The sequence below is a fragment of the Peromyscus maniculatus genome, chromosome 4 (assembly GCF_049852395.1).
Source record: "Peromyscus maniculatus bairdii isolate BWxNUB_F1_BW_parent chromosome 4, HU_Pman_BW_mat_3.1, whole genome shotgun sequence".
In the NCBI taxonomy this organism is placed as follows: Eukaryota; Metazoa; Chordata; class Mammalia; order Rodentia; family Cricetidae; genus Peromyscus; species Peromyscus maniculatus.
Window position 1 is genome coordinate 15,932,574 of NC_134855.1, and position 13,829 is coordinate 15,946,402.

A 13,829-nucleotide genomic window follows, 5' to 3' on the forward strand; every position below is an offset into this window, starting at 1 on the left:
CACCAAGTACATCCTAAAATATCTGTTCATGTCATTTTGTAAAAATTCAAAATTCTTTCCAGGTATGGTGGTGCACACTTTTAATCCAAGCACTCAGGAGACAGAGGCAGGCAGGTCTCTAAGTTGGAGGCCAGCCTGGTTTACATAATGAGCTCCAGGACAGACAGCCAGGGCTATGTAGAGAGACTGTCTCAAAAACAAAATAAAGCCAGCCAGTCTGGTCTACAGAGTGAGTTCTAGGACCGCCAAGGCTGCACAGAGAAACCCTGTCTCAAAAAACAAAACAAACAAACAAACAAAAATACACACAAAAATTTAATTGTAAAATGTAATAAATACAAATGTTTTGTGAGATTAAAAAATGACCAGTTAATAGCAGTATAGGAATCATTTCCAGAGCTGAGGACTGAGCTAAATGCCCAACCCCATCCCTTTGTATTTTCTACCCCTACCAGACTCAGGGAAGATTGGCTCCCCCTCTATGGAAGAGGCCATTCTGATGCTGACACAGTGGGATGGCCAGTGCAGCAGGGACCCAGACCTTGGCCATAGCCCACAACTTAGTTCCTGCCACATTTCATCACATGTGCGAATAAATGATGTTCAGTTTAAAAACCACAATGAGGTCAGGATCAAAAACAAGCACCAAAGAAAGGTCCATGCCCAGTTTACATCTTTTTTTTTTTTTTTCTTTGCTTAAAAGAAAACCTAGGGCTGGAGAGATGTCTCAGCGGTTAAGAGCACTGGCTGCTCTTCCAGAGGTCCTGAGTTCAATTCCCAGCAACCACATGGTGGCTCACAACCATCCTTAAGGAGATCTGGTGCCCTCTTCTGACCTGCAGGTGTATATGCAGACAGAACACTGTATACATAATAAATAAATATATCTTAAAAAAAAATCATGTGTCATTCTAATATGTCTGCATTTAAATATTAATTGGTATTAAATATATATATATTAAAAAAAAAAGAAAACCTAGGGCTGGAGAGATGGCTCAGAGGTTAAGAGCACTGGCTGTTCTTCCAGAGGTCCTGAGTTCAATTCCCAGCAACCACATGGTGGCTCACAACCATCTGTAATGAGATCTGGTGCCCTCTTCTGGCATGCAGGCAGAACACTGTATACATAATGAATAAATCTTTTTTTTAAAAAAATTATTTAATGATATTCTTTTTTTTTTTTTTAAGATTTATTTATTTATTATGTATACAGTGTTCTGTCTGCATGTGTCCCTGCAGGCCAGAAGAGGGCACCGGATCTCATTACAAGTGGTTGTGAGCCACCATGTGGTTGCTGGGAATTGAACTAAGGACCTCTGGAAGAGCAGTCGGTTCTCTTAACCATTGAGCCATCTCTCCAGCCCACATAATAAATAAATCTTTAAAAAAAAGAAAGAAAGAAAGAAAGAAAGAGAGAGAGAGAGAGAGAGAGAGAGAGAGAGAGAGAAAGAAAGAGAGAGAAAGAAAGAAAGAAAGAAAGAAAGAAAGAAAGAAAGAAAGAAAGAAAGAAAGAAAGAAAGAAAGAAAGAAAGAGAAAGAAAGAAAAACTAACTGCCAGGATGGAGGAAGGATGCAGATATCAAGTGGCTAACTGATCTACCTCACATAGACCAAAGTCTTCTAGGTGTCCCCTATCCTTTCCCAGACCCACCAGTCCCTTCTAAACATCCTGGAGCATCCTCAGAGCCAGCTACAGCCACAGGACCGCACAGTGAATGCCTCTCTCGGACCAGCAAAAGATGACTCTTTGGACTGGAAACCTGCTCTTGTCCAACCCCACTCACCTGTCAGCAGCCTCCTCAAAGCTGAGCGCCCGTCTTTCAAGGCAATTCTGCCTTGCTGGAAGACAGGTGTCTTTTTTCTTAGGCAAGCAGCCTCCTCCACTAAGGACAAATGGGGCACAGCAGTATACAGAGGTCCCACCGATGCCTCCAGGCCGCCAAATAAGACCCAGCATTCCGTGCCGACCTGACAGGCAGCAGTGCAGACACACAAGACGCCCCAGCCCACGCAAGGAACCTGTTGCTTCAATGACAAGCATGCAACTAAGGGCTGGTCGGTGGGTCCCACCAGGGCTTCCCTGTGGTCCCAGATAAAGGCTTGGACTCCTGGTGCAGTCTGTCTGGATATGCCCAAACAAGGTGCTCCTTTACTGCTCTGAAGACAGAGTAACACAGTCTAGCAGAATGGAACTGTGATGATTAATCTTCATTGTTAACTGGACTAAATTTGGAATCACCATAGAAACACACTCCAGGGTATGTCTATAGGATGTTTCTAGAAAGGTTTTTAACTTAGAGGTAAGACCCATCTTGAATGTAGGCAGCACTATCCCAAGGACTAAGATCTCAGACTGATAAAAAGGAGAAAGTGAGCCGGATACCGGCACTTGTCCTTCTGCTTCTCCACTGTGGACAGCTCCTATTCCTGCTCTCATGCCTTCTCGTCCATGGCGGACTACACTGTTTTTCTTTTTCAGACAGGGTTTCTCTATGTAACAGCTGTGGCTGTCCTGGAACTCACTCTGTAGACTAAGCTGGCCTCGAACTCACAGAGATGCACCTGCCTCTGTCTCCTGAGTACTGGGATTAAAGGCATGCGCCACCACTGCCGGGTGGACAGACTACACTTTTAAACTGTGAGCTGAAATAAACCTTAAACTTAAAACCTTAAACTGCTTTTGTCAGGTATTGTTGTCATAGCAACAAGAAAAGTAATTAGCCAGACATGGCAGCACACACCTTTAGTCCTAATTGATAAAAGATATATGGGCTGGTGCGATGATTTTGCTCACTTCTGTACGTGAACAAATACCATAAAGAATAAAGAGTGGAGAATGTCTGGCACAGTAGCACACACTTGTAATACACACAGTAGCACACACTTGTATTCTGGAGGCCAAGACAGGAGGATAAAGAATGTGAGGCAAGTCTGGGATATATGCAGTAAGATCCTAGAACCAAAGACAGAAAGACAGACCGATGAAGCAGCAATAGAAAGGACTACGGAAGACTTACTAAATACAGTCTATCTTAAACAGTGTCCAAGTTGTTGCCGCAGACACCTCCTTAGCTACCAAGTGAGAGCTGTTCTCGTTCCTAGACGGCCCCTCACCTGAGCTACTGCAGAGACGTAGCCTTTAACAACAAGGGACTCACTGTCTAGCAAGTCAGGAAGAACGACCCGAGGGAAAGCCAAGGTGCTTGGGCTCCTACGGCAGGGTAGGAGAGGGCGTACTCACAGTGATCACATCCAGAATGCTGAGGAGGCTGTGGACACTGTCCCCTGGCAGAACCTCTTTGACCACCACCTCGGTGCCATCCTGTGCTTAGAGAACAGAACCACAGGTATCAGTACAGAGAGTGTCAGTACAGGGCAGCACCCAGGACAGTTGGCATACAAGATTTCATCCGAGGTGCTATCTCACAGAAAAGGCCCAAGTAGGAGATACCATAAGCGGGGCTGGAATGCATCTAGAAAACGTCAAATTCTGTCAGAGACAGTGGTTCACAACTTTAATCCTAGCAGTCAGGAGGTAGATCTCTGAGAATTCCAGGCCAGCCAGTCTGTATAGTGAGTTTCAGGCCAGCCAGAGTTGCATGTTGGTTTGAACACATCAATGATAGCCTCAGAGTATCCAAAATGTTGTAGTGTGGCATTAAGGAGAAGAAATTAAAAAGCTCTTCCCCTTGCTGTAATTTAACAAAGAGTGAGATTTAAATTCTCTACTTCTCTCTCCCTGTGTCTTCCATCATTCCTGTCTGTTGTATGCTGTGGAATATTCCTTTACACTGTGTGAAGATGTGTCACTGTGACTGGTTTAATAAAAAGCGAAACAGCCAATAGCTAGGCAGGAGGTACAGCAGGGACTTCTGGACAGAGAGAACTCTGGGAAGAAGAAAGGAGGGGTTGCCAGCCAGATGCAGAGAGGATGCAAGACACGGCTAGAGGAGAGGTAAAAGTCACGAGCCACATGGCAACCTGCTGATGAACAGAAAGGGTTAACTGAGGTTGTAAGAGCAAGTGGGACAAGCCTAAGCAATAGGCCAAGTTTCATAATTAATAAAAGTCTCCATGTCGCCTTTCCTCAGCTGCTGCTAAGGTGCTCGGTTCTTCTGAGGAAGCTAAGGCTGGTTGGGGTGAGGCCCTCACTTCATCCCCAACTAGCACCGTGCTGGCAGTCCGTAACGTGGCCGCCGACTCCTGGCTCGCCTGCATCTACTCCGCCCTCATCCTGCACGATGACGACGAGGTGACGGTCACGGAGGACAAGATCAATGCCCTCACTAAAGCAGCTGGTGTCAATGTTGAACCTTCCTGGCCTGGCTTGTTTGCAAAGGCCCTGGCCAATGTCAACATTGGGAGCCTCATCTGCAAGGTAGGGGCTGGTGGGCCTGCTCCAGCAGCTGGAGCCACGCCAGCAGGCGGTCCTGCCCCCTCGACTGCTGCTGCCCCAGCTGAGGAGAAGAAAGTGGAAGCAAAGAAGGAAGAATCTGAGGAGTCTGATGATGACATGGGCTTTGGTCTTTTTGACTAAACCTCTTTTGCTAACATGTCCAATAAAAAGATGAACTTTTTTTTTTTTTAAAGTCTCCATGTCTTTTTTTTTTTTTTCTTGGTGAGCTGGTGGCCCAAAGAAAAATCCACCTACAGTTGTATGAATCTGAATCTGTGTCTCCATGAACATTGTCTTCTGAATTTGCCTGCTGCTGTTCCTGTATGTGTCTGTGTGTCCCTAACATAGGGCTTTTCTCTTTCTGTTACTGAACAGTACAGAAAGCATCACATGGAGAAGGAGGAATACCTCACAGAAATCTTTAGCAGAGTTTTACAAGGGTTTAAGTCACCGACTCCGACTGACCCAGACAAGTGAATAAATGCTATCAATCAATATTCATATATTGTCTTCAACACATGGCAGACATTCATTTCATAAGTTGCTTTCAACCTATATTTGCTGTTTCCAGCATTAACTACCATGATGTATATACAGATAAGCATTACTTGTGGATCAGGGGTATGGAAGAGTACATAATTTAAGATTACAGCTATACATTAGCTTAGCTTGCGCAAGTTTATGCCGGGGAAGTCCAAGGCAAGTAAGGTTGGTTGTTCCACTGTCCTCTCTCAGGCAGGCTAAGCAAACAGGCTGAGTGCACAACTGAGGGTCACTATTGTCCTAAGTGACCTTAAGGCATATTACTAACTCTAGCTGTAAGGTCCAGAAAAAGTTCCAGTCTCTTAAAATGTAACCTATATTTTCATAACATTGCATTGTCACACTTAGCGAGACTCTGTCTCCACTCCCAACTCCCCCCAAAAAGTCAAATATGGCCCAGCAAGATCGCTCGGCAGTTAAAAGTACCGCCCTTCAAGACTCACAGCTTGATCCCTGGAACCCCACATGTGGGAGCCCATATTCAGGTTCCTCGGTGGCTTTACCCAGCAGGTCTGCATAGATCATGATTAGGACCACCGGCCTGAGTGCAGGTGTCTGAAATAGTTTGCACTTGGCTGTGCTGGGGGGAGGTCTTTTGCTCCACCCCTTGGTGTCTCTATAAATACCGAGGCAGAGCTAGTCCTGTTGGAAAAGGTTCCAGGCCCTCTCGAGGCTATCTTTTATTTTCTATCTGTTTATCTCCACAAGATTCTCCGCTATAAATCCTTCTATCTAATATTTCCTGCTGCTCGCACTCAAGAAAACTCTGGGGAGCTGTGGGGTTGGTGGGTAAACGCCCTACACCCACAGGAAACTAAGAAAACAAATTTCCAAAAGTTGTTCTCTGACCTTTACGTGTGCACACTAGAGAATACTCACACATTCACACACACATATAATAACAATTAAAATGTTAATGTCAGGTCTGGTGGTGTGCATTTGTAATCCCAATGCTGGGGAAGTGAAGACAGGCCGATCTCTGGGGCTCGCTGACAAGTCAGCCTAGCCTACATGGTGAGTTCAGACTAGTAAGAAACCACATCTCAAAAAACAAGGTAGCCAGGCATTGTGATACATACCTTTAATCCCAGCACTCTGGGAGGCTGAGGCAGGGGGATCTCTGTGAGTTTGAGGCCAGCCTGGTCTACAAAGTGAGTTTCAGGACAGCCAGGGATACACAGAGAAACCCTCCCTCAAAAGGAACAAAAACAAAAAATAGGCTGAGCAAGCCATGAGGCAAAGGGCAGTAAGCCGTATTACACCATGGCCTCTGCTTCCGTTCCTGCCTCTAGGTTCTTGTCTTGAGTTCCTGCCCTGACTTTCTTCAATGATGGACTATAACCCGGAACTATAAGCTAAAATAAACCCTTTCCTCCCCATGTTGCTTTCAGTCATGGTGTTTTATCACAGCAATAGAACCCCTAAGACAGACAGGCAGGCAGGCAGACAGACAGATACACACAGACATACACACAGACACACACAGACACACACACACACACACAGACACACACACACACGAGTAGAGGACTACTGAAGAAATCCTGGCTAACCCAGCCATCACCTCCCAATCCTAGGACTCATCCGAACCCAGCAAATTCCTCCAAACTAAATGACTTAGTTGGACTGACTACAATGGCCCTGAAGGTCCAAGTTTAATTACTGCCAATAAAAATGACAATATTGGGCTGGAGAGATGGCTCAGAGGTTAAGAGCACCGGCTGCTCTTCCAGAGGTCCTGAGTTCAATTCCCAGCACCCACATGGTGGCTCACAACCATCTGTAATGAGATCGGGCGCCCTCTTCTGTGTACATAATAAATAAATAAATGTTAAGAAAAAAAAAATGACAATATTTTTGAATCAGAGACTCCCGTGTGCCTAACAGTAAAAGATGCTGTGTCAGGTGTGTTGGTTCAGGCCTGTAATCCCAGCACTCAAGAAGCTGAGGTAGGAGGATTGCCATGAGTTCAAGGACAGCCTGGGCTTCAGAGTAAATTCCAGGCTGTCCTGGACTACTGAATAAACTGTCTCAATGTATGGATGTGTGTGTGTGTGTGTGTGTGTGTGTGTGTGTGTGTGTGTGTGTGTGTGTGTTGTGTTGCCAAAATTAAAATAGCAGCTGTGTTTGAACACTGGAGTGAGGGTGTGGATTTTCACCAAAGAACTAAGGTTTAAAGTTCTACATTACCCGAGTGGTGGTAGTGCATGCCACACTCAGGAGGCAGAGCCAGATGGATCTCTGTGAGTTCAAGGCCAGCCTGATCTACAGAGTGAGATCCAGGACAGGCACCAAAAGTACACAGAGAAACCCTGTCTCGAAAAACCTAAATAAATAAATAAACAAACAAACAAACAAACAAAGTTCTACACTAACTTTTTGACAAAGAGCTTTCAGAGCATCCCCTTCCCCACCCTGGCCCCTGGCCAGACTCACAGCATCTTGGATGCAGACCTCCAGCCGTCCATCCTGAACCACATAGATGCTGGTGTCAGGCTCCCCAGGCTGGAATACATGCTCCCCTTCTTGCAGCTGCACAAAGACCATGTGTTTGCAAAGCTCCAGAAACAGCGGCTTCTCAAAGTGGCCCAGGACCCTGCAGCAAACAGAATATACTACAGAACATGCTCTCCAAGAGGGCAGAGTAAGGAACAAAGGCCACTGTCCCCACCAGCAGCAGGGCCAGGGCTGGCCTAGACCTCTATAAGGCTGATTCAGCTCATCTGGCATCAAAGTCGACAAGAATTTTAAACTTCTGAGATAACTATCAGCTCAAAAAACTTCTCAAGCCATGACTATCAATGGAAGCCAGACACAAAACAGAAGGCCATAGTAGGTCCCCTGGAATGACATACTAGCATCGAGAGAGGAAAGTGGGCCAGTGAGGTGGCTCAGCGTCTACAGACTTGCAACACACAAGCCGACAACCTGAAGTTGTGAGAGCCCACACGTCTTAGCCACTGTTCTCCTGCTGTGAAGAGACACCGTGACCAAGGCAACTCTCACAAAATAATTTAACCGTGGGCTTGCTTAGTGTCAGAGGGTAGTCCATTGGCACCATGGCAGGACCATGGTAGTACACACACCATGGGAGCGGCAGCTGAGAGCTCTGTCCTGATCCACAGGCAGGGGAGAGGCAAGAGCGTGAATGAGCGCAAGCATACCTGGGCCTGGCATGCGTTTTTGAAACCTCAAAGCTCATCCCCAGGGACACATTCCTCCAACAAGGTCACATCTCCTATTCCTTCTCAGATAGTGCCACTCCCTGATGACTAAGAATTCAAATACATGAGCCTATGGGGGCCATTCTTATTCAAACCACCACATGACATAAAAGTGGAAGGGGGAACTAACTCCACAAAATTGTCCTCTGATTTCTACACAGGTGCTGTGGCACATGTGTGCCAGCCTCACTTATACATCATACATACACACATACACTAATAATAATAATAATAGTAATAGTAATAATAATAAATTTCAAAAATTGGAAATAATGTACCTTTTTAAAAAAAGAAAGCTGACATAATAGTACACAGCTGTGATCTCAGCATTGGGAGACCAAAGCATAGTATTGCAAGCTGAAGGCCAGTTTAGGCTACATAGCAAGATTCTGTCAAGAAGGGAAAGAGAGAGCGAGCAAATAGAGAGAAGGAGACAGAAAAGCCAGCTTGCCGTTTTTGATCCATACACACACTTCTCACACTTGCTCTTGAGTTTGTCACTGAGGATAATAATGATGAAAACTGTTCAACAGAACAGGAAGGAACAGCTAAAAAGGTGAGCTGACCACAAGACTCCATACATCTGAAGCACCCTGACCCTGCTGAACATTTCTACCACCATGAAGCATGGAAGCCAGCAGTGCTGAGGTGGAAAGAAACTTGGCTTTGCCAACCATCCCTGACATAGGAAAGCTAAGTCAAAGACAGTCCAAGATGGAAGGCGAACCTCCAGCAGTACAGTCTAGACAGGACCCCCTGTGGCCCATTCACTGTCTTACCGAACATTTTTCAGCATGTACAGAACTTCCGATGGCAGATGAGAGTTCTTCACATCAAACTCTGTAAGATCGGCCTCCAGCAGGGAGGGTGGGGGCTCTTTGGGCTGCAAAGTAGGGTATTCTTTCTTAAAGCGCAGAATCCTACAAAGCAGAGACACCTGAGAAAGAATCGAGGAGCCCAAACCCAAGACTGTGAGCGCTCCAAAGCCCCAAGAAGCTCTGTGGTGTGTCCTGAAGTGGGAGGAGCCACATCAGTGGTTAGGACCCTAAGGGAATTCCCAGTACCTCTTGGCCAAAGAAAGCACTTTGGTTCTCTTCCTGACTCGCTGCCGGGGTGCAGCAGTATTCCCAACCAAGGTATTGGGGAGCGTGGTCACCTGCAGAACCAAGAGAAAGACTGAGTGCTGGCCGGGTGACTGGCAAGGTCTAAGCTCTCAGCCTCAGGGTCTGTCCCCAGGACCTGTCTATGAGTTGCTGCCTTCCTGACCTCAGCTACTAGGGGCTGCTCTCACCAACCCCCACCACCTGGCTTCTTGAAGGGGATATAGCAGTCAAGGACAAAGCGATACCATTTGGACAAGGGCACAGCACACAGTCCCATTCACCCCATAGTATGGTCCTCACTGCCCTCAAGTGGCCAAGTCTTCAGAGCTCTGTGGCTCCACACCTCCGGTAAAACTCCTGAGGTGAGTGGGAGACAGCAGAAGGGACCAGCTATGGCAGTTAACCAAAAGCAAACCAAGACTCAGACCAGCCTGCTCATCCCTCGCCACCTATTCCCGACCCTCATGCAGGAGGACCATAGATTTGTGATCTGGAACCCCCACAAACATGGAAAAGAGGGCTTTTTTTTTTTTTTTGGTTTTTTTTTTGAGACAGGGTTTCTCTGTGTAGCTTTGCGCCTTTCCTGGAGCTCACTTGGTAGCCCAGGCTGGCCTCGAACTCACAGAGATCCGCCTGGCTCTGCCTCCCGAGTGCTGGGATTAAAGGCGTGCGCCACCAACGCCCGGCTGAAAAGAGGACAAATGTGGTCGTTAGGGAACTGCACTGTTCCACCCAGGTCCCCAGAGTTAGGGTTCTTCCTTGGCTCAGCCTTCCGAAACTGGCAGTGACTACCCACTTTGGGGCAAACACAAGCCCTCTGTACCTATCCATCCTGTACCCAGGGATGTTTCTGGAAAGCATTTTCCTATCCTATTTCTTGTTAACACAAGCCTGCACTTCAGAAAGCCCAAGGGCCCCTGTTCTTGGCACTTGCCAAAGCCGTTCAGGTGTTTCAAGCCAGATATAAACCCACCAGCCCACGCCTCCCAGGCTGCCTCCAGGGTCAGTGAGGGATTTCCAGGGAAAAGGTGTTGGTTCCACTGGGGAAGTAGATAACTATGACTTAAAACGTGTCCTCAACTTGTACCCAGTGGCAGGAGCCATGGGATCAGGGGAGAGAAGGCAGCACAGATCCCCCTTCCACAAAGGCCTGTTTAGAAGAGACTCTTGCCTGGTGGTGGTACACACCTTTAATCCCAGCACTCGGGAGGCAGAGGCAGGTGGATCTCTGAGTTCGAGGCCAGCCTGGGCTACAGAGTGAGTTCCAGGACAGCCAGGGCTACACAGAGAAACCCTGTCTCAGAAAATTTAAAAAAAAAAAAAAAAAAAAGGAAAGAAAGACGAGACTTTCACCACCACCTTGTGCAACCCAGGGCTTCCATACAAGTTACCTTCCTCATGATCTTCCGGCCATAAAACATGACTTTGTCTCTCTTCCGGAACCTGTACTGAGGAGTGGGCTCTGCTTGTCCTGTGAGAGGAGGGAAGGGGCACTGTGAGATGGCAGGGGTCTAGGTATACGGCCTTGAATGGTTAGGCAGTGAACATGGCTGGAACTAAAATAAAGTAAAGCACAAGACAAGCCCTGAAGATGAAGAAGCTGACAATAAACCGCGCTCCTGGCTGCCCAGTCCCCGGCTACCTCTCAGACAGCGGGGATAAGCGGTAACATAGGAGACTCATCTTAGAAGAGCCAGGAATTTCTCCTGTTCTTACTGGATCCTAGCTTTGGAAAGAGCAGAAAAGGCTATGGGCAGACTGGGAACCTCAACCTGAGCCCTAGCAGGTGACATTCCAACAAGGCTTTGAGGGAAGCACCCAGGAGCCCCAAATACCTCCCTCACAGGACACTGCTCAGTCAGAGTCCAAACCAGGATACTCACGCAATCTGCTCACCCTTCTGTACACAAAAAAGATGGCAACGCCAACCAAGGCCAGCGTAAGGAGGGCTCCGATTCCAATTCCCACCAGCTACACAGGATGGGAGACAGATAACAGGAGTGTCAGCAGGGCCAAACACAGCCACACGCCAATCAGGGCCCAGCCCCCCCCCCCCCCCCCCCCCGGAAGCCCACAGTGATTACCATGGTGAACTGTGACTGCTCCTCCATGAAATGCAGCCCCCAGGAGGTCAGGGTGTTACCCAAACAATAGTCAGCCTGAGGAGAGAACAGACAGGGTGCCCAGTTTCTCAGCCTGGGCTTGGTCAGAGAACAAGAGTAAAGTCAGGAGCTAGGGAGGAAGTCAATAGCCCTAAAGATTTTTGAGAAATGGGGTCTACCAGATAGATAACTTAGCAGATAAGGCATTTGCTGCCAAGTCTGATGACCTGAGTTTAATCCTGGGGACCCATACAGTGTCAGGATGAAACAGATTCCCATGAATTGTTCCTTGACCTCCACATTTGTGTCATTACATTTGCACAGCTACACACATGCACACAGAAATGTGACACACACACACACACACACACACACACACACACACACACACACACAGAGTTAATTTAAAGAAATGATCTTGCCAGGGGTGCTGAGACCCTCTGAGATCAACTGCAAGAACAGAAAAGCAGCAACCTGTCTCCTTTGGCACTGGGATGAGTAGGCATAGTAGCTGTGCTATTGGTAAATGCCATGCATGTTAATACACCCAACTTTTGGCTCTCCAGTCAAGAAGAAAGCCTACGCCAGGCAGTGGTGGCGCATGCCTTTAATTCCAGCACTGGGGAGGCAGAGCCAGGCGGATCTCTGAGTTTGAGGCCAGCCTGCTCTACAGAGTGAGTTCCAGGAAAGGCGCAAAGCTGCACAGAGAAACCCTGTCTCGAAAAACCAAAAAAAAAAAAAAAAAAAAAAAAGAAGCAAGCCTAGTGAAGGTCAGGGGGGTCATCTCTCAGTACCCTCTAGACTAGAGCCTCAAACGCCAAGATCCAGGAGAGCCCACTCAGAATAAATGGTCAGACACTCCGAAGAGTGTGTGAAGTTACTGACATCCGCATTTATCTTACTCCCAACTATTTGAAAGGATGAGGCGAGAGGATCATGTACACCCAGGAGTTCAAACCCTGCCTAGACAACCATCGAGACCCAGTTTTAAAAACAAAACAAAACAAAACAAAAAGGACGAATGACAAAAATAAACCCCAAGGGAAGATCCATCTGGATTTAGAGATCTCCAAAATCAGTTCACATGCCAAAGAAATGGCAGGGAGGGTCTGTCTCTGGCCCCTGCTGTCTCCAGGACGGCAATGACAGGATTGACAGGGTATCCAAGGAAGGGAAGGAGGCAGGAGAGCTCAGGATGTAAGGCTGAATGGATGACCAACAGGGGAGGCTGGCTCATCCTCCCAAATGCTGGAGAAAAAAGAAACCTGACCTGAGTCTTTCAGTGCCCATCCGCCCCTTCCTCCCAAGCGGTTAGGAACGGAACGGGGCAAGAGCCCACTTACTCAGCCTTTGCAGTTTCCACCTAACTGCCGAGGACCAAAGCCTAGCCTTAAAAACAAACACACACAGCCGCAGACTCAGCAGTCCCTGCCAGAAAACCCAAGGAGACTGAAGGCCACTCAAGAAAGAAGCCCAAAGGCACAGTCCTGCATCATAACAGAGTAAGTGGGCTGCCTAGACAACTGCCTTGCAGTCTTAGTTCAGGAGGCAGATAGCTGAGAATTGTTTGTTTAAGGCGGAGGAAGAACATGTTCCAGCATGTTCTTAGGTGACTTCATCATCGTGTGAATGTCACGGGGTGCATTTATACAAGCACATTCCCCCACCAAGCAATACAATCGGTGGGCTCACTACTGCATGTGGTCTGTGGTGCAGTGTACAGCCAGTATGCTTTTGGATTCAAAACTGAGGAACTCAACCTCCCTTCTCCTCTGTCCCAGCTCAGCTGTCAAGACTGGGGTGCACAAGAGCACCCCAGCCACACCTTCTACTTTCCTCTGAGTTTACTTCATCCAAGGAAAATACCTACATACATACACATCCACCATAGTGCACCACCTCAGACGGTCTAGCTTCTTACGATTATTCTAATGGGTCTATTCTTCTGGTTTAAAAATAAAGGCACAGGGTATATTGGCAGACCCCTTTAGTCCCAGCACTTGGGAGGCAGAGGCAGGTGGATCTCTGTGAGTTCAAGGCCAGCCTGATCACATAGTGAGTTCTAGAGATATGTAGAGTGACCTTGTCTCAAAAACAAAACAAAACAAAACACTACTACTAATAAAATGCCTTTGGGATGTAGCTAGTGTTAAATTGAGAAAAAGACTCTTCAAATATCAACATTCTAAGAGGAAAAAACGGGAAGTAACAACTGCGACCTTGGGGGAAAAAAAAGGGCTTCAATAATTGACTTAACAGCCAGGTTCCATTGTCCACACCTCACTGTGAGGAACCACTGTCTAGAGACAAGTGTCAGAGCTCTGACAGGGAAACAGATCGAGTCACTACTCCCACAATTTCTGGGTCTTCAAGAAGCCTCTGTAGAAACCCGAGGCAAAGGATCCTTCTGTCCTCTGGAAATGCCCGCCTGGGAGTTCTAAGGGTTCTGGTTCTCATCCAG

The 13,829-nt window shown here is 47.2% G+C and overlaps 1 protein-coding gene and 1 pseudogene across 5 annotated transcripts in view; one reads left to right on the plus strand and one right to left on the minus strand.

The window, feature by feature from the left end:
• Window positions 1-13,829, minus strand: part of Pnpla7 (patatin like domain 7, lysophospholipase) — a 77,184-nt gene that overhangs the window by 63,067 nt on the left and 288 nt on the right. For 2 of the 5 annotated variants that reach the window (XM_015999537.3, XM_006981067.4), the window contains exons 2-8: window positions 11,351-11,425; window positions 11,150-11,237; window positions 10,658-10,737; window positions 9,228-9,319; window positions 8,943-9,083; window positions 7,376-7,535; window positions 3,242-3,322 (exon numbers count right to left, since the gene is read on the minus strand). In XM_015999537.3, coding sequence (XP_015855023.1) covers window positions 3,242-3,322; window positions 7,376-7,535; window positions 8,943-9,083; window positions 9,228-9,319; window positions 10,658-10,737; window positions 11,150-11,237; window positions 11,351-11,425 — 717 coding nt within the window. Of the gene's footprint in view, window positions 1-3,241; window positions 3,323-7,375; window positions 7,536-8,942; window positions 9,084-9,227; window positions 9,320-10,657; window positions 10,738-11,149; window positions 11,238-11,350; window positions 11,468-12,711; window positions 13,800-13,829 lie in introns of those variants that run through there. The other 3 variants (XM_076569277.1, XM_076569275.1, XM_076569276.1) reach the window with 2 other exon arrangements.
• On the plus strand, window positions 3,932-4,569 carry LOC102921643 (large ribosomal subunit protein P1 pseudogene; annotated as a pseudogene).